We start from the raw sequence: 20453 nt of genomic DNA, 5'->3' as shown, positions 1-20453 counted from the left end.
TATGTTGTGTCCTGTTTTCCTCACCCAAGGAAAACTGTCTTTCTAGAGTAAATGGGATTCATAAAATTTTTTCTCCGTAGAATAAACCATATTAGTTAAAGCTGAAATAAATGTACAGAATGTTGAGAAAACTTAAAAGAGTTTCTAGTAGGAATCATTTTGAAATCTTGAGAAACATATTCTTGGATCTACCTCTGTAGGGATCCAATATTGTATATGCTCTGCTCAGGTTACTTTCTGCTTTTAGTGATTTCATTTTACCTGAAGGCCATCAACATGTTGTAATTGAGTTTACAGTAGCAAAACTTAGGCATTAACACGATGTAGTAGGTAGGTGTTAATGAAAGTGTATGCCAAGCAGATTAAGGCAGAGGGGAAAAGTAAGGGAGACCAGTTATGGTCTAGGTTTTATGTGTCTTGAGCTTGTCACTAAAGTAGATTTTTGACCTTGAGATTTACTTTGAGGCACACTAATGGAAGTGTCTAGGTAGAAATGGTCTAGATGGCTTACATTTTCATAATTGAAGCTTAGATATTAGTTGGGTACCTAGGGATCCCCTGCCCACAGATTGCTTTCAAAATTACCATAGGAAGAAATGATATAATTATATCTAAAACTTACTAGCCTTACAAAATCTGTGGTCTGAACTGCTTTCGGCAACATCAGGTATGAGTTAATTTGCTCTCTGATCAAAGTCTAGTGTTAGGTTATGTTTTGGATATTTGGGCTTCCCTTGTGGCTCAGCTGGTAAAGAATCCACCTGCAATATGGGAGACCTGGGTTGGGAAGATACCCTGGAGAAGAAAAAGGCTACCCACTCCAGTTTTCTTGCCTAGAGAATTCCTTGGACTGGTATGGTCCATGGGGTCACAAAGAGTCAGACACAGCTGAGCAACTTTCAGGATATTTGGAAAATGGAGATTTTAGGCTTTCTATCTTTAGATCAAGAACAGAAAATCCTTACTGTGGCATGGGAGACCTTGTGTTTTCTGCCTGCTTAGCATCACTGACCTCTAACTTTCTCAAACCTGGATTTCCCATCCATCTTCAGGAAGCACCTGGTAGGTTGCCTACTACTCCCACCACAAAGCACTGATCCCAAATTCACATTTGTGCTTACACTTGTCACAACTGAGTGATTATTTCTTTCCACGAGGGTTCAGTTCAGTTGCTCAGACCGGTCCGACTCTGCAACCCTGCGGAATGCAGCACGCCAGGCCTCCCTGTCCATCACCAACTCCTGGAGCTTACTCAAACTTCACATCCAACCATCTCATCTTCTGTCATCCTTTTCTGCCTTTCCCAGCATCAGGGGTCTTTTCCAATGAGTCAGTTCTTCCTATCAGGTGACCACAAGTATTGGAGTTTCAGCTCCAGCATCAGTCCTTCCAATGAATATTCAAGACCGATTTCCTTTAGGATTGACTGATTGGATAGCAGCCCAAGGAACGTTCAAGAGTTTTCTCCAACACCACAGTTCAAAAGCGTCAATTCTTCGGTGCTCAGCTTTCTTTATAGTCCAACTCTCACATCCATACAGGACTACTGGAAAAACTAGCTTTGACTAGACAGACCTTTGTTGCAAAGTAATGTCTGCTTTTTAATATGCTGTGTGAAAGTGAGATTGCTCAGTCGTGTCCAACTCTTTGCGACCCCATGGACTGTAGCATACCGGGCTCCTCTGTCCATGGCGTTTTCTGGGCAAAGATACTGCAGTGGGTTGCCATTTCCTTCTCCAGAGGATCTTCCTGACCCAGGGATCGAACCCAGGTCTAACTTTCCTTCCAAGGAGCAAGCATCTTTTAATTTCATGGCTGCAGTCACCATCTGCAGTGATTTTGGAGCCTCCCCCCGAAAAAGTCTGTTTCCATTGTTTCCCCATCTGTTTGCCATGAACTGATGGGACTGGATGTCATGATCTTAGTTTTCTGAATGTTGAGTTTTAAGCCTACGTTTTCACTCTCCTCAACTTTCAAGAGGCTCTTCAGTTCTTTTTCACTTTCTGCCATAAGGGTGGTGTCATTTGCGTATCTGAGGTTATAGATATTTCTCCCTGGCAATCTAGATTCCAGCTTGTACTTCAGCCCAGCATTTTGCATGATGTACTCTGCATATAAGTTAATAAGCAAGGTGACAGTATACAGCCTTGACATACTCCTTTCCCGATTTGGAATCAGTCTATTGTTCCACGTCCAGTTCTAACTTGCTTCTAGACCTGCATACATATTTCTCAGGAGGTAGGTAAGGTGGTCTGGTATTCCCATCTCTTGAAGAATTTTCCACAATTTGTTGTGGTCCACACAAAGGCTTTGGCATAGTAAATAAAGCAGAAGTAGTTGTTTTTCTGGAACTCGTGCTTTTTTGATGATCCAACAGGATGTTGGCAATTTGATCTCTGGTTCCTCTGCCTTTTCTACATCCAGCTTAAACATCTGGAAGTTCATGGTTCATGTACTGTTGAAGCCTGGCTTGGAGAATTTTAAGCATTACTTTGCTAGCGTGTGAGATGAGTGCAGTCGTGCAGCAGTTTGAACATTCTTTGGCATTGCCTTTCTTTGGGATTGAAATGAAAAACGGTAGAGATGGCATTTTTAAATTGAAATTAACATAAGATGTACATGATAATTTGGTCTGCCTGCAATTCAGGAGCCCTGGGTTCCATCTTTGGGTCAGAAGGAGAAGGGAATGGCAACCCAGGAACCTGGTGGGCAACAGTCCATGGGGTTGAATATGACTGAGTGACTAACACAGTTCATGATTGCCATGCCAGCTTTGTAGCGCCTCCAATTGCAGTCACTGGTTAAAAACCATTCCCAAAAGCTGACCAAATGCTTCTGGATGGGTGTAACTGATCCAAAGCAGAAGCCCCTGGGCCTCACTCACCTAGACTAAGGATGCTGTGGAGGGCTGTATGGTTTCACCCCAGGGCTCAGTCCTAGGAATACATAGGAGGGTGTGGCTCTGCCAGCAGGAAGCTCTACTCCACCGGGTGTGCAGAAATGTGGAGGAGTCGGGATGAGGGCCTAGAGGAACACCTCCTCCAGCATCTAGCTCACGCAGCCCTGAGAAGTCAAGATGAACAAGGCTGGATGGAGTTAAGACACCCTGCAATGAAGGCTCGTGCTTGTCTCCTGGGTGCCCCAGGATGCCCTGTCCTGTACAACTGACTGACCCATAAATCCACACAGGTGCCTCAGACCCAAATGTTTGATCCTGATGTGAGTTCTCTTTGCCTCCTGTGTAGTCCCACCATCCCCCCCCTTAGTCCCCCAGCACCTTGTGATCAAAGCCCCTTCATTCTTGGATCCTCTTGAACCTGACCCTCCTGTAAGGAGAGAAATGAGGCACTAACCTTGGGTGCATATTTTAAATAATCCCAGCAGCTCTTGGCGACTCCATGGACTATACAGTCCATGGAATTCTCCAGGCCAGAATACTGGAATGGGTAGCATTTCCTTTTTTTCCAGCAGATCTTCCTGACCCAGGAACCAAACCGGGTCTCCTGCATTGCAAGTAGATTCTTTACCAGCTGAGCTACCAGGGAAGCCCTTGGGAGAAAAGTTAATTCTAAAATTTATATGTAAAGGCATTGGACTAGCTAAAACATCATGGAAAATGAATAGAGATGAAGGAATCACAAACTGATTTTAAGACTTAGTTTGTAACTACAGAACTCAAGAGAGTTTGATATTGGAGGAGGGACAGACAGATCAGTAAACTAGGAGACTGAGTAGGCTTATACAGGTATGACCAACTGATTTTTGAGAGATACAAAAGCACTTTAGTGGTGGACAGATAGTATTTTCAGTATATGAGTGGTGGACTTTGATTAGCAAGAAAGTGGACTTAAACCTAAATTTCCCACCTTATACAAAAATTAACTCAAAATGGATCACATATCTGAATATAAGAAAGCTATAAAGACTTTAGAAGGCAGAACAGTTTCATGACACACTTAGGTGAAGAGTTGTACAACATTATACCAAAAGCACATTCCAGAAGAAGAAAGCATAATTTGGTCTTCATCAAAATTAAAATATTCTGTTCTGTGAAATACCTGGTTAAAAGGATGAAAAGAAACTATAGCCTGGGAAAAAATATTTGCAAATCATATACCCAATGAAAGACTTGTATCCAAAATATATGAAGAACTTGCTAATCTCAAAGTAAGAAAACAACCCTATTGCAAAATGGATGAATGAACAAACACTTCACTGAAGAGATGACAAGCACATGAAAAGATGATTAATATCATCTGCCATTAGAAAATGCAAATTAAAAATATGAGATATCAGAATATAAATACCAAATGTCTAAAGTAAAAAAAATACCAAGGACTGGTGAGCAACTGGATTGTTGGTAGGACTCTGAAATTGTATAAAGTTAACATATAATTAGGATCCAGCAATTGCACTCCTGGGTAGTTATTACATAGAAATGAAATGCCTGCCCACACAAATCTTGTGTACACATGTTCGTGGCAACTGTATTTGTGATAGCCAAATACTAAATACTAAGCCCTTCAGTGGGCAAATCAACTGGCTATATCCATAAATGAATGCTACTCGGTCATAAGACATGTCACATGCAACAACTTCTTTGAATCTAGTGGTATGCTAAGTACAAAAAGCCAGTCTCAAAGGGTTACATACATTTTGTATCATTTCATTGATATAAACTTCTTGAAATGACAAAATTACAGCAATAAGACATGGGTGGTTGCCATGGATGAATGATGGGGGTAGAGTCAAACTATAAAGGGTGGCAAAAGGCAGTGTGTGTGTGTGTTGATGGAACAGCTCTGTGTCCTGATTGTGGAGGTGTTCACACAAATCAATACGTGGGATGGAATTTCATAGTCCCCCAAAAGTATATATAAAAATTGATGAAATGCAAGTTAAGTTCTGTAGTTAAGACTATTGTAATGTCACCAGACCACCTGACCTGCCTCTTGAGAAATCCATATGCAGGCCAGGAAGCAAGTTAGAACTGGACATGGAACAACAGACTGGTTCCAAATAGGAAAAGGAGTACGCCAAGGCTGTATATTGTCACCCTGCTTATTTAACTTCTATGCAGAGTACATCATGAGAAACGCTGGACTGGAAGAAACACAAGCTGGAATCAAGATTGCCAGGAGAAATATCAATAACCTCAGATATGCAGATGACACCACCCTTATGGCAGAAAGTGAAGAGGAACTAGAAAGCCTCTTGATGGAAGTAAAAGAGGAGAGTGAAAAAGTTAGCTTAAAGCTCAACATTCAGAAAACGAAGATCATGGCATCCGGTCCCATCACTTCATGGGAAATGGAGAAACAGTGGAAATAGTGTCAGACTTATTTTTTTGGCGCTCCAAAATCACTGCAGATGGTGACTGCAGCCATGAAATTAAAAGACGCTTACTCCTCGGAAGAAAAGTTATGACCAACCTAGATAGCATATTCAAAAGCAGAGACATTACTTTGCCGACTAAGGTCCATCTAGTCAAGGCTATGGTTTTTCCAGTAGTCATGTGTGGATGTGAGAGTTGGGCTGTGAAGAAGGCTGAGCACCGAAGAATTGATGCTTTTGAAGTGTGGTGTTGGAGAAGACTCTTGAGAGTCCCTTGGACTGCAAGGAGATCCAACCAGTCCATTCTGAAGGAGATCAACCGTGGGATTTCTTTGGAAGGAATGATGCTGAAGCTGAAACTCCAATACTTTGGCCACCTCATGCAAAGAGTTGACTCATTGGAAAAGACTCTGATGCTGGGAGGGATTGGGGGCAGGAGGAGAAGGGGATGACAGAGGATGAGATGGCTGCATGGGATCACTGACTCGATGGACATGAGTCTGAGTGAACTCTGGGAGTTGGTGATGGACAGGGAGGCCTGGCGTGCTGCGATTCATGGGGTCGCAAAGAGTCAGACATGACTGAGCGACTGAACTGAACTGAACTGAATGTCAATTTTACTGGTTTTGAGAATATACCCTTGGTTATCAAATATGCTATTATGCCAAATTTGGGTGAAGTATACAAACTATTCTTTTTGTAACTTCTTGTGATTCTTAGTTACAAATTAAGAGGTTTAAAAATTGTGAATAATTATTTAATTTTTGTTACCCCTTATATTTGCTTAGCAAACTCCAAACAAATCAGAAATTGTTAATGGAAAAAGAATCTGGAGACCATGTAATCCTGTGGTTCCCAAATCCAGGACATCAGAGTCCCTAAGGCATTTGTTAGACTGTACAAATACCCTTGGTCTTCTGGGAAACAATCTTTACAGTTTTCTAGGAAAACTTGTCTTATTGACAAGCTGTCAAGCATTCTTTATAAAGCCAAGGGTGCTTTCCTCACTTATGGGGATACCACTGCTGTATTTCAGCCACCTCATAAGTCAGAAGCCCAAAAAAGATAGCTTTTAAGTATTTTTGAAACATTTTGTCCAAGTAATCAGCATAGTTGAAACCAGAAACAGTCTATCCTTTAAGATGTTCCTATTGGAGATGCACCTTATAGCAAAAAAATAAAGACTACCTTACAGGTGGCTGCTTAGCAAATTGTGGAATAAATGTATACCAGGTATTTAATAAGAGTTTTTGTTGTATACCTTATGAAAGGAAGGGGATAGTATGACACAGCTGGTAACTGTGTCATACTATGTGTGTTTATATGGTGTTTCAACTGGTAGTCTTCAAACAAAATTTAAACTGTATTAGGGAAATAATACTTGAAACATAAGTTTTTTTCCTTTTATTTTTTGATAGAGTTGAGAGACATAAGTTTTTTTCCTTTTATTTTTTGATAGAGTTGAGAGACAGTTTATGGTCTTATATTTCCATATAAACTGTGTTTATATGGAAATGTTGAAACACCAGTTACTGATGGTCTTCAAAAAAAATTTAAACTGTATTAGGGAAATAATACTGAAACATACGTTTTTTTTTTTTTCCTTTTATTTTTTGATAGAGCTGAGAGACAGTTCTAAATTGATGGCTATGAAAATTTGAATGTGTGTCTATATATGAATTTTCTGTGTTTCATTCAAGGTTAATCACGCTGTGGGTAACATTCTTGGATTCTGTTTCAAGATTGTCAAAGTAGCTAACATTTCTTTATTGGTTTTACATAAAGTTGAGAAAAGAGACTAAGATCATAAATTACCATATTATAATAAAATTCACTAACAGCTACATGTATAATCTTTATTCAAACCTATAAAATCTGTTTAAATGGATCTTGCAAGTATTAACTCACAATTCTTATTATATTATACTTGAGGGGATGGATAGACTTGGCAGGTTGTACTAAGCATTCTTAGTTTCTAGCACAATTTCTATCCATATTATTTGGTAAAATGACATTATGTTTATTAGTATGTGAGGAAAAGAAGTGGACTTTTTAAAGCGTATTGTCATGGTAATGTCACCACAGGAGTTTTCAAGCAAAGTATTAAAACATCTAACAATTAAATGTTTTTAGCATACATTGTCTCATGGGGAAAATCATTTTTACAGTGATCATTTGAAGGAACCCAGTAACACTTTCACTTTTTTCCAGGAGTGACAGATAACCAGTATTTCCAAATAAGCACACAAACAGTTGCCATTTCATTCAGACTGTCACTTAAGCCTTCAGTGTGTGGTGTGTGTCTTCAAAATGAGGAAGCCACACCCACACAGCCCTTAGAGCTTGAGCCAGGCCTGTCGAGCGTCACTGATCTCCCCTGCTTCCCAGAGGACCTGAAGCTTTCAAAGAGCAATTCGGACGCTAAGGAGAGCTCCTCCTGTAGGAGGGAGAGGACAAAACTGTGGCCCCAGATCACTCTTCAGATAGACCCTCCAGTCAGAAGTGCCAGCTTCCTCCACAGATTCCTACCAGCAATCTGCTAACTTGTAGTAATAAATTATCAACACGAATTGTCTGATCTACTCACAGTGTAGGAGTTTTCATTTGTTTAGCTTTCTAAACCTCTTTCACTGGAGTTAACTGGCGGCAGAACAATGGGTCATATTACCTAGCTGGGTTAAAAGTGTAGGACACGCTGAGCATACCCATTTTTTCAGTTGAGTCTAGCTGCTGATAAATATAATGCTTCTGTACCTCTTTATCAACCAGCAAATGGTTAAAACTGTACAATAGTGGGAGAGTGAGCCACATTCTAAGTAATATTTTTTTATGCCAATCACACCTGAGAACAGTTGAGGGAAGTCTTTCTTGTTGAAACACATTTTGTCCATTAACACCGGCTTTGGAAATGATGTGAAATAGATGTTTTGTCCCATCTTTCTCCCCCTCACCAGCTTTGTGAATTTGTTTATCCAGTTTATGAGAAGATTTGTCATCTCTGGAGAAGGAAATGGCAGGCCACTGCAGGCAACCCAATTCTTGCCTGGAAAATCCATGGACAAAGGAGCCTGGCGGGCTACAGTCCATGGGGTCACAAAGAGTCAGACACGATGAGCAACTGAGCCTGTTGTTTCTATGTAGCCTGACAGCTTCTGGTATTCTGTTTTTGTGTGAGTTTGCAGGTAAATTGGACCACACTGCCTCTCCTTTGGTTCCCAACAGATTTCAAGTATTTCCTTAGAATTTCAGTTCCAGTATATACAATAGTTGACTGTGTTCATTCTATATTTTACACATTTTCTTATGTTTATAATTAGGTAGTTTTTTCCTCCTTGTCACATTACCCTTCTTCCTGCCCATGACATAACACAGGGGTGTGTGTGTGTGTGTGTAACAGAAGAAAGCAATTGTGAATGACATTTATTGACCAAGATTCTTGATCTTGGATTAGATTTCAGAGGGTCTAGAAATCTCCTGAAGCTGTATGCAGAATTTTCTGATATAAATATGTACATGTGCGTATGCATACATATATACGTATACACCCACAAATAAATATTTTTCTGAAAAGGAGGTCTATACACTTTTTCAGATTTTTGAAGTGGTTTATTCCCAAGAAACCAACTACTGTTTAAGCTTTATAGCAATTGTTACGTAATTTTCAGTTTACTCACAGCTGAGAACAGTTGTGAGAGGTTGCCTGTGGTCTGACATGATTTATGGAATGTCCCCAGTATGGGTAGGATCTGTGGATGCACGACCCAGGCTGCACACCCTGCGACCTGCACATTTCATATTAGCTCTGATGGCATCAGCTAATGTAAGCAGGGAGCAGTGAGTCATTTTAAATGAAGGTTACTCAATGTCACTGGTAAATGCAGAATCAGAGAGTATTAGGACTTACCTGATGTTCCAGTGGTTAAGACTCTGCACTGCCAGTTCAGGGGGCCTGGGTTCGATCCCTGGTCAAGTTAACTAAGATCCTACATGCCGTACAGCATGACCAAAAGAAAAAAAAGAAGACCCCCGGAATAAAAGCAGAGGACCAAAGACCCAAAGGCACTTCAGCACCTAAGACTGATGTAAAACTTGACAGATCAAATAAAAAATGTGCAGTTAAAAAAAAAATTGACACAACATCTGTGTTTGCTTTAAATATTTGAGCAAATATAAAATTTTTTTAAAGGGTTAAATGAAGCAAATGGGGCAAATCTCAGTAATTGCTGATTCTGATTGATAGGTATGTTAAAATTCATTGTAATATCTTCTTTACTTTTGGGTATGGATGAAATTTCCCATAATAAAATTTTTTTTAATCACATACGCATCCTAACTGTTTAATTGCTGCACTCTCTGGTTGTACTAGAGCCAGTACAGTCAGCTCTGATAGGGGCAAAATGAAGATGTGGAACAATCACATGGACAGTACAGAAGTGGGAAACTAACCCTGGCAGCGCTGAGAAACACAGGATACATCAGGAAGAAACAAAGCTGAGAATCCACGCATAGCAAGGCTAGTGGAGAAAAATGATCGGTTCAATAATAAAAAGCACAGTAAACTAAAATCATTTTCAAAGATTTTAGGAAATGGTAAAACACAGACTGCTTTGGAGAATGTAAATTGGTATAGCCTTATTAGGCTTCCCTACCACTCAGAAGGTAAAGCGTCTGCCTGCAATGCGGAAGACCTGGGTTCGATCCCTGGATCAGGAAGATCCCCTGGAGAAGAAACAGCAACCACTCCAGTATTCTTGCCTGGAAAATTCCAAGGATGGAGGAATTTCTTGCCTGGTAGGCTACAGTCCATGGGGTCACAAAGAGTCAGACAAGACTGAGCGACTTCACTTTCACTTTACTGGTAAAACAGAGTAACAATGTGAATCAAAAACCTTAAGAGATACCACACTTTTTGGTCCCTTCATTCCCTTAGTAACAGTGTAACCCAAAGAAACAATATGAGCAGCTATTTCTACACACATATCTTCCTTACATTTGGAAGCTCTGGAGGGGAGGGGAAGCTTGGGATGCCCTACTGAACACTGTAACCCTAGCAGAGGTCCTGACCATTCAGGAAATAAGTGCTCAATGAACGCAATTTAAATAAACAGTGAAGAATAAGGAACAACCTAAAAGCCCTAAAATTATTTGTCATATTTTGATATGAAAGAAATGCTAGTCATTTGTTTTTTTCAAAGAACATTAAATGACATGGGGAAAATGCTGCACATGAAATGATAAGTGGGAGAAATCTAGATATAAAACCATATACAGAATGATAACTAAATATGTTTAGTGCAAGAAAATATTTCAATATTTTAATTGTAATATCCCTGGGTGATAAACACAAGTATGTTTTAAATTTTCTCCTTCAAATTTTTCTGCAACTTCCAAATTATCCATAAAAACTAAATTTTTTTTTTTCATGGATGTTTAGTTTTGCATTCTCTGGATACATAAGTGTCCACTGCAATACAAAAAGAGCCCAGGTCTTCTTTGATCATTTCCAATCCAAGTTCCCACTCTCCAGACCTCTGAGGTACCCCTCTTACAAGTTTGGTGTGTGTCCTTCTAGACCATTTTAATGTTTTTAGATACACAGACTGTATATGTACTACAGAACATGTGTGGTGTTAGTGTATTTTTGATATAGTGTTAAGTTGCATGCCTAGTTAGCGTCTACTTTTCGTCTTCTGTTTTAATGCAACAATCCATGGAAATTGCCTATTTTGATACATGGAGATGAATTCACTCTACTTAACTACTGTAAACTGTATGTGTGTGCTAAGTCGCTCAGTTGTGTCCAGCTCTTTGGGACCCTATGGATTGTAGCTTGCCAGGCTCCTCTTTAGGACTCAATGGACTGTGGCCTGCCAGGCTCTCCTGCCCGTGGAATTCTCCAGGTAAGGATACTGGGTTGCCATGCTCTCCTCCAGGGGATATTCCTGATCCAGGATTGAACCTGTGTCTCTTACATCTCCTGTATTGGCAGGCGGGTTCTTTACCCCTAGTGCCACCTGAGAAGCCCCACTGTACACTATCACATTTTATTTAACCATCTCCCTATCAATATGCAGGAAAGGGGGACTTCTTGAGTGGCCCAGCAGTTAAGACTTCACCTTCCAATGCAGGGAGTGTGGGTTCAATCCCTGATTGGGGAGCTAAGATCCCATGTGCCTTGCAACACCCGCCCCAAGGAGTGAATTTGTTTTAAAAAAACAAAAACAAGATAAAACATTCAGGAAAGGGCTTGGGTAGAATCTGCTCTCTGAATCTCTCTGAATCTGCTGAAGGAAAGGGCTGCAAAAACCTCATCCCACTCTGCTGCTGATAACAAGGGAAAGAAACCTCAAAGGATAGAGTGGGTAGTAGTTCCCAGGAGCAAAGCAGATCCAGTCCTCAGTGTCTGCACAAAGGAGGCCACGGGAAGCTTCCCCCGGGCACAGTGATCACCCACATACACAACCATTCTACAAATATTTATTGAGTATTATGGGCTTTCCTGATGGGCTCAGGTGGTAAAGAACCTGCCTGCAATGCAGGAGATGTGGTTCGATCCCTGGGTTGGGAAGATTCCCGTGGAGTAGGAAATGGCAACCCACTCCAGTATTCTTGCCTGGAGAATCCCCATGGACAGAGGAGCCCGGTGGGCTACAGTCTATAGGGGTGCAAAGAGTTAGACGTAAAGTGACTTAGCACGCATGCACCATACTAGGGCTTCTCCAGTGGCTCAGGGGTAAGGAATCCTATGACAATGCAGGAGACGTGGCAGAAGCTGTGGGTTCGATCCCTCGGTTGGCAACATTCCCTGGAGAAGGAAATGGCAACCCACTCCTGTGTTCTTGCCTGGGAAATCCCATCAGGACTAAACAACCACCGCCACCATACTAAACCCTGAAGATCTGGCAGGCACATGTAAATACCAATGCACCAAACACTGTAAATATACTGAACTATGATGTTCTGTTAAGCCTGCTTTAATTTCTGCCTCATAGTTGTAACTATGAGACTTCTGGGTATTTGAAAAGCTTTAAAGTAACCCAAGAAATCACCACCTAGCCACAGATTTTATTTATTTTCATGTAAAGTTTATATGAATGTACAAATACACGTGCGTTTCTAGTTTGCGTTAGTAATTTACAAAATGGGACTTCCTGATCTCTAAAATCATTTTTCAGTTCTGTCTAGAATAGAAGGTATTTGCAATAGGGCTCTTTTATCACTAGATGTCGCTATTGACAACACAAACTGCTAAGTCGCTTCAGTCGTCGGACCCCATAGATGGCAGCCCACCAGGCTCCCCGTCCCTGGGATTCTCCAGTGAGAACACTGGGGTGGGTGCCGTTTCCTTCTCCAGTGCATGAAAGTGACAAAACAAAAGTCAGATTAAAAAAACAAGAGCTTTACAGAACTGCTTTAAAGAACACACTATGAAATTTAAGATTTAAAAATGCAAAAGCACTTTTACAGACAAATCCTATAAAAATCTATAAGGGACCCTTCAGGAACCTATGTGCATATCAAAGTAGTGCCCATGGCATCATAGCCCAGTGCCATGGGCAAGCTAACAGTTAGTATTTATTATACCTTCTAAAACAACTTTTAGCAACTTACAGGTCAGCAGTATAAGAAGGGAAGCAGAGGTCTTATAATTAGAAGGGAGCTTATTTGTCCACAAATTTTCAAATAAAATCTTCAGTCTGCTCCCTGGAGTTACAGCTACATCAAAACCAGCGCGCGCACACACACACACACACACACACACACACGCGCGCACAGATTTTCTAGCATCTAGTTGAAATCAAAGTTTCACAAAACAATGATACCCTCGCTGTGTGCAACGTACTTTTTCTCCATGTATTTGTGAAATAATAGAAAATATATATTAGTCTCTGCCCCCAGGATCCTGGGACAGATCTCCAAAAATTCTTGAAGTCTCCCAAGTGGTAAAAGCTTGAAGAGCATCTTTTGTCCCAATATTTGGTCTCTGCCCCAGTTCCTGACACAGAGCTCCTAAATGCCTTGGAATTTCCTAGGTGATAGGAATGGCTTTGTGCTAATGGTTGACTCTTGGTTGAATAGCTTCAGGAAGGGAGCTTCCTGATTACCAGGAAGACCAAGCCATAATTAAAAGCTTGGAACTTTCAGCCCCATCCTCCATCATCTGGGAAAGGGAGAAGGGCTAGAAGTGGAGTTAATGATTGATCATGCTTATGTAGCCTCCACAAAAATGCCAAAAGTTCATGGTTCAAAGAGCTTCCAGGTTGGTGAACACATCTATATATGGCAAGAGGGTGGTGCACCCCAACTCCATGGGAAAAGGAATTCTACCCTTAGAATCCTGCTGGACCTCACCTGAGCAGCTCTTCATCTGTATCCTTTATCATGTTTTGTTATATAACAAACTGATAAGCACAAGTGTTTCCCTGAGCACTGTGAGTCATTACAGCAAATTACTGAAACCCAAGGAGGAAGTCCTGGAAACCTTGACTTACAGCTGCCCAGTTAGAAATATGGGTGACAATCTGGGACCTGCAAGTGTCTCAAGCGGGCAGTTTTGTGGGACTGAGCATTTAACCTGGAGGAGCCGTTACTAACCTAAGGCAGACGCTATGAGAACTGAACTGAACTGGAGAACACCTAGCTGGTGTTGCAGATGTGTCCGATGTGTGGAAAACCCACATCTGGTGTCAGATGTGCTGTGAGTCTGATAGTATTGTGACAGTAAAGGGAACACAGGGACTGCTTTTCCTTGAGATATTCTGCTTCATAAAAAATACTGGTCATTAACCAATAAACTGGTTTTACTTGATCTAATACCCTTCTTTCCATTTCATATGTTAGGAAGCAGAGGCTCTGAGAGGTGCAGTGACTTGCCCCCAGTAACACAGTAAGTCAGAACTCAAACTTTTCAGGATACTGGCAGGTTTTGCTTTGAAAGGTGTTAGGCAAAAATCAAAGATCATCCTTGACATATTCCTAGCCCTTTCCACACTCTTATATCTTCTAAAGTCTGTGGGCCAGTACCTGCTGGTGAAAAATCGGACAAAGTGTACGTGTGATTAGTCATTTAAAAAATACAAGTTCTTTTTAAAATACAAATGTGATTACTTTAACTGCTCTACTTGAATTCCCTCAGCAGCTCTTTGTGGTTCTCAGGTCAAATACAAATCATCGGTGTGTCAATAAAGGCTCCTCCAGACCTGGCCCCAGTCCTGCTTGCCAGGTCTCTCTTTACCACTTCCCCACACGTACCTTCAAGGTCTTTCTTTCTTCCATTCTTGACCTGGCTAAATAGTAAGTTTTTCACAACTCTACTCATATTTTTTTTCTGCGAATCTTCCTGATGCTTGCTTTCCACACCTCTGCCACAGCACACGTCCTGCCATCCCTGTGTCTTCCTCTTGTTTGTCTTCCCCACTGGACTGGGCATTTGTATGAGCCAAGTCAAGGCTCTCCATCTGCTACCCTGCCACCTAGCCTAGGGCTCAGCACATACGAGGAACTCAGTAAGTATCTGCCCAAGCAAATATCTGCATATTCTTACTCTGAAATTTCAATCCCCTCAAAACTCCAACTCACTGGAGTATCAACTCTCTGAATTATGTAAAAGCTAGCAGCTCTCCATTTCCTAATATACTGAGAGTATTAAGAAAAACTATACCTATCCAGGGAGAAATGGATGCAAAAACCCACTTCTGATTTTTTTTTCCTCTTTACCTTACACATTTTGGATGCAGCGTGGTAGTTTCTTTTCTTTTTTTTTTTTTTGTAATCTGTAGCTTGTAGGCTAGTACCTGATAATCAGCACAGCCTCTTGCCCTTCAATGGTCACTCAAAGAAAAACCCCACCTACTCGGATCCCCAGACTGACAGCAGGCCCTGGATCACTTACAGGGCAGATAGCAACTCTTCTGTGCGTGCCATTGTACAACATACCCCCCAAAATTGGCTCAGTAAGTTAGCCACTATCCATCAAATCAGAGTGAAAAGGAGACAATTACATGCTTCTGTGACTAAGTACAGTGATAGCAAAGGAGGAAGTCCCCCAGTGGGGGCTTGTGGGGTCAGAGATGGTTTTGTAAAGAGTGAATCACATGGAGCAGGTTGAGAATCGGGTAGAAACATGGGGAAGGAAGCACTTCCAGGTGGGAACCAGCATAAGTAATAGTCAGATAGGCTATGGGCAGAGAAGGCGTGCCTGATCACCTGCCTGGGAAGGAGTCAGGCCAGAACTGAGGTGGGAGGGAGCAGGTATGATGCCTCAATAGGCTGATTATCCCCTCTTCACATGACTCCACAAGGCACTGTGTTGGTTACAAAGCACATTAGACATACTTACCATTTTGATCTCTGTGCCCTTGTTAGGTGAGTGGGGTTGATACCATGGACTTTAAAAAAGAAGTGGTAACAGACTAAAAGAGATTAAGACAATTAGCTCAAGCAATGCAGCTAGTAGCAAACCAACCTCACCATTCAGCTCTCTAGAATTCTCCCAGTTTCACAGACCCAAGAGTTGGGTGGGCCTCACAAGTCACATGGCTGAGCTTCCTCATGGTGCAGATGAAGAATGTGAGGATCAGAGAGGTGAAAGGGGTTTACTAAGATCACACAGAAGTGGAGTTTAGGAGACTGGCTTGCAGCAGCTGTAACCAGTCTTGTTGCTGACAAGGAGCTCTGCCTTCATATTAGCTGGACAGGAAGCCCTTAGGGAAGAAATTCTCATATTACAGAGAAAGAACTATTACTTTGACAAAACATTTTTCTAATTTTATGACTGTTGGGATAACAGTCTGTTATTTTACCGCATTCTTTTAAAAAAGGAAATTTTTATCAACCAAAAATTAAAAGTTTAAGTGAAAAAAATTCTGAAAAGAAATAGAACTGCTTGAGGAGAAGGACCTAACTGAGGAGGGTGGTCTCCACAACCTTAGAGGAGCTCTTCAGAACTTTTTTCTACCAGTGATGAATTTTCAGATCTTTATCAATCAGAGAAAAAACATTTTAAATTAAAAACAAAAAAAGAAACTACACATTGCTCCCAAGCTGACAGACTACTATCACCTCAGAATCTGTTCACAAAGGACAACTAATATTTCCAGATGAGTACATCATCCACATGACACATTATTACATTTTTTTTTTTAATCCCAGAAATGACATGGCTTGAGAAATGACTTGCTAAGAAATCTGTGTTTACATTAGGGAGAGTGGGGAGGAAAAATCCCTTGCAGAAGTTGAAAAGATGTTAAGTGGTAAATACCAAAATGCCCAGCAAGCATGTAAGCAGGCTCTCATACCAGCATGAATATGTGCAGCTCAGCATTTTAAAATTTACTTTTAGCTTTTCCAGCAATTTGAATTAACCCCTTCTCTACTTTTGCTCCCTGCCTGAGAGTGCAGCCCTTAACCTAGAGAATAACAGGGATGGCAGGGCCTTCTGTGATTCGCCAGCAGATAATCCCGTCATGCTAACTGCTCCCTGCAAGTGGGCTGCCTTTCCAGGTGCCTCCTAGATGCCTTGCTAGCCAGTCTCTTGGGTGAGACCTGGACAGTGTTAGGAAGTAAGTCTAGCCTGAAGTCCAGTTATGTGCCCAGAACTGGAAAAGGCCTATTGGGAGACCAAAACAATATAAATAAATGCAGCTCAAAAGTTACATCCAGAGCAGAACTTCTTTAGGAGCAGGTACCTCAGAATCACCCGGAGGGGCAGTTCCAGCAGGTGGCCAGTGCCTATAGTTGAGAAGGATCCTCAAATGACTCTAAAGTGCGTCCCTCACTGACAGGCACTAATCTAGTTGCTCTAAAGAGGTGATTATGTTTTTCTCTTGGTTTAAGACCTTAGCAAGTTAAAATGAAAAACGAAACAGCAACCCCAAACCAAACTTTCCATGGTTCATCTTAATACCTTACTATTAAACTTATTGACAGACTAGTGAATGACAATCAAGTATAAGAAAGGTGACCATTTAATGAATATTTGCTTAATACTTTCCCATACTTTCTCACACACTGAGGCTCTCATGTGTTCCTCACAGCAACCTTGTGAGGTTATCTTGTTATCCTCAAATCAAAGATCAAGAGAACGAGCCTCAGAGACATGACAGAAGAACCTGGAAGTGCCCTGATGATGTCATTGTTTCTGTTACCAAGCTAGAGCTCTTTTTTGCTATTTTTAGTAATTTGTGTCTTTGCCGTGTTTCTTCTAAACATAGAGCATATCAGTTGCTGCAGACATTTACTTCCAAGGGCAAAAAAATCCACGTCAGAATCTCAGTGAGCTGAAATCTCATACCATACTGGCCCCATTAAAACCAGGGCCGGCCGCATAAACTCTCAGTGTTCTTCTAAGCTTTTTTGCTCAATAGAAGAATCTGAAGAACAAAACAAAAGCCAAGAAAATGAAAGAAGGTTAACTGAGCAGTAAAGACTTGTTTCAAGAATATCAATTCTAAAATAAAACCACTCAGCTCTGTGGTTGGGTGAGTGTTACTACAGGAAAGGCAAGAGCTTCCTAAATGAGTGGACGCTGGTTGTCTGGAAAACAAAACAGACAAATCAGTGTCCCGTCAGAGGTGAAAGCAGACTTAGAAAATGCTGGGTCCAGCAGGGGGGACACAGCCAAATGCAAAAGAGACCCAGGATCTCTGCAACAGGAAACGTGGAGTGCAGGCTTCTCTTTTTACCTTGTCCACTGACATTGCCTTCCTCCTGAGAGGCTGCTGTGGCGTAACTCAGAGGAAGATTCAGCCCGACAGCTGGCCCTACCATGCTCAGCCACGACGTGATGTAGTTGACATTCCTGGGAAGTAAGTGAAACACAGAAAACTGTTTCCACTGTGGTTGTTTGAGTAGTAGAAAATCATTTACCAACAATCAGAGAAATTAGGCTTTCTTCAAAGATGTGCACTGGTCACTTGGAATCTCAGCATTTCCAAATGCCAATCTGTTGCTAGACAGGGACTTGGGGGCCAAAGAGGCTGAGGAGCCCCTACTAGAGCAGCTTAAGGGAGGGAGGGTCAAGGCACTGATGCTCTTGACTTTCCTCAATGATTCTAGTTTGACCCATCTGACAGCATTAGCTAAGGTAGCAGAGAGCAGTGGTGAAGAGTGTGGCTCGGAGGCAAGAGTGCCTGGGGTATGCTCAACAAGATATGTGACCTTGGTTATTTAGGCCCTCTGTGCATTAGCCTCCTCCTCTGTAAACCAGGTAAAATAATAGCACTTAGCTCACAGGGGTGTTATAGAAATCCAGTGCATTAATATATCTGAAATACTTAGAATAATGCCTAGAACACAGTAAAAAAAATTCAATAAATGTTAGCCATTATTATTATTACAAAGAATATCTCTTTTTTAGTTTAGCTTTTAGAATCACATAAAAGGATTTATACTTTTAAAATAAGACTGAAGCCAATGTGTCTTGATGGTATTTCTTACCTATTGATTTTTCGAGAATTCTTTAACACAGGAATCAAGAATTCACTCGTCTTGCAGGGATGAAGTACAAAAAAGGGTTGTCCAAGTATCGGATGCTCCTGGAAGAATCAGAGTTGGCCCAGGATTGCTGGCATGAATTACTTTGAAAAAGTTAAAATCCATACTCAGGTCTACTCCTTTAAGATAAAAGTTTGTTTTAAATTTCAAATTATTAAAAAATAAATTTCAAATTATTAAATTAGGATATAGATCGATTCCTAGTTTAAAATATAATTCATAATGCAAACATGAGAAAAAGGTTGGTGAGAAGAAATTATTTACTGATAGAGGATGGCACTCAATACAAACTGCAGATACATTTTATCTCGTTCTTTAGCTGGTATTTCCTTTGGCCTATAATTATTCTTCAGCTTTAACTCAAGTCTGACCATTTGAACAATGCATTTCATTCACCTGTTTGTCAATGGTTCAGTTCAGTTCAGTCACTCAGTCATGTTCGACTCTTTGTGACCCCATGTACTGCAGCACGCCAGGCCTCCCTGTCCATCCCCAACTCCCAGAGTTTACTCAAACTCATATCCATTGAGTCAGTGATGCCATCCAACCATCTCATCCTCTGTCGTCCCCTTCTCCTCCCACCTTCAATCTTTCCCAGCATCAGGGTCTTTTCAAATGTCAGTTCTTCGCATCAGGTGGCCAAAGTATTGGAGTTTCAGCTTCAGCAACAGTCAGTGGTAAGGGAAGCAAAATTATTCGCATATTTTCCTTCCTTTTCTAAATGAGTATTTTGAGTGCACTGAGTCTTCATTGCTGCACGCAGTCTTTCTCTAGTTGCGGCAAGTGGGGGCTACTCTTCATCTCAGTGCGCAGGCTTGTCACTGCAGGCTTCTCTTGTGGAACAGTCTTGAGAGCTCGCAGGCTTCAGTAGTTGTGGCACATAGGCTTAGCTGCCCCACAACATGTAGAATCTTCCTGTACTAGAGATCAAACCCATGTCCCCTGAATTGGCAGGCATATTCTTAACCATGGGACCACCAGGAAAGTCCTCACATATTTTCTTACCTAAATTTTGCCAACATGTTAATTCTTTCAGGCCTAACTGCATCCAGGCACATGACCAGTGAGTAGACAGGGTAAAGGACAGGGTGGAAGAGGGGAATGACTGGCACTATTTAAACTGTAGGCTTCCCTGGTGGCTCAGATGGTAAAGAATCTGCCTACAATGCAGGAGACCCAGGTTCGATCTCTGGGTTGGGAAGATCCTCTGGAGAAGGGAATGGCAACCCACTCCAGTATTCTTGCCTAGGAAACCCCATGGACAAAGGAGCCTAGTGGGCTACGATCCATGGGGTCGCAAAGAGTTGGACACAACTGAGCAACTAACACTTTCATTTAAATTGTACTGCTCTTGTCTGTCTCTCTCTTTCCCTTAGTTTCTCTGCTTATCTATGTCTCTCCTTTTGTCTCTCCCAAGATTATGGAGCTGTTTCTATGAGTTCCAAGTCCATAAGACAGAACCCCACTGCCTTTATAAGAGAATGATTGGATATAGGATACAGGTCGGACTGCTAGCAGACTAGGGATGTAGACATCATTTGGTAAGCAATGGGGATCCCAAGATGGTTGCTATGTGGTGAGTGATCTATGCATAAATTTGACCAACCTGAAAACAGTTTTTATTG

The 20453-nt window shown here is 41.3% G+C and overlaps 1 protein-coding gene across 3 annotated transcripts in view; it reads right to left on the bottom strand.

Moving 5' to 3' along the window:
* Positions 1-10166: 10166 nt before the first annotated feature.
* Positions 10167-20453, bottom strand: part of ATG10 (autophagy related 10) — a 277457-nt gene continuing 267170 nt past the window's right edge. For 2 of the 3 annotated variants that reach the window (XM_060415984.1, XM_060415985.1), the window contains 2 exons: positions 18772-18869; positions 10167-18133 (listed from right to left, as the gene is read on the bottom strand). In XM_060415984.1, coding sequence (XP_060271967.1) covers positions 17890-18133; positions 18772-18869 — 342 coding nt within the window. In that variant the 3' untranslated portion in view covers positions 10167-17889. The remainder of the gene's footprint in view (positions 18134-18771; positions 18870-20453) is intronic. The other variant, XM_027970494.3, reaches the window with a different exon arrangement.

Source organism: Ovis aries, chromosome 5 (assembly GCF_016772045.2).
Source record: "Ovis aries strain OAR_USU_Benz2616 breed Rambouillet chromosome 5, ARS-UI_Ramb_v3.0, whole genome shotgun sequence".
NCBI classification, from domain to species: Eukaryota; Metazoa; Chordata; class Mammalia; order Artiodactyla; family Bovidae; genus Ovis; species Ovis aries.
Note: the sequence above shows the minus strand (reverse complement) of the source record. Positions and strands in the feature narration are given on the sequence as shown.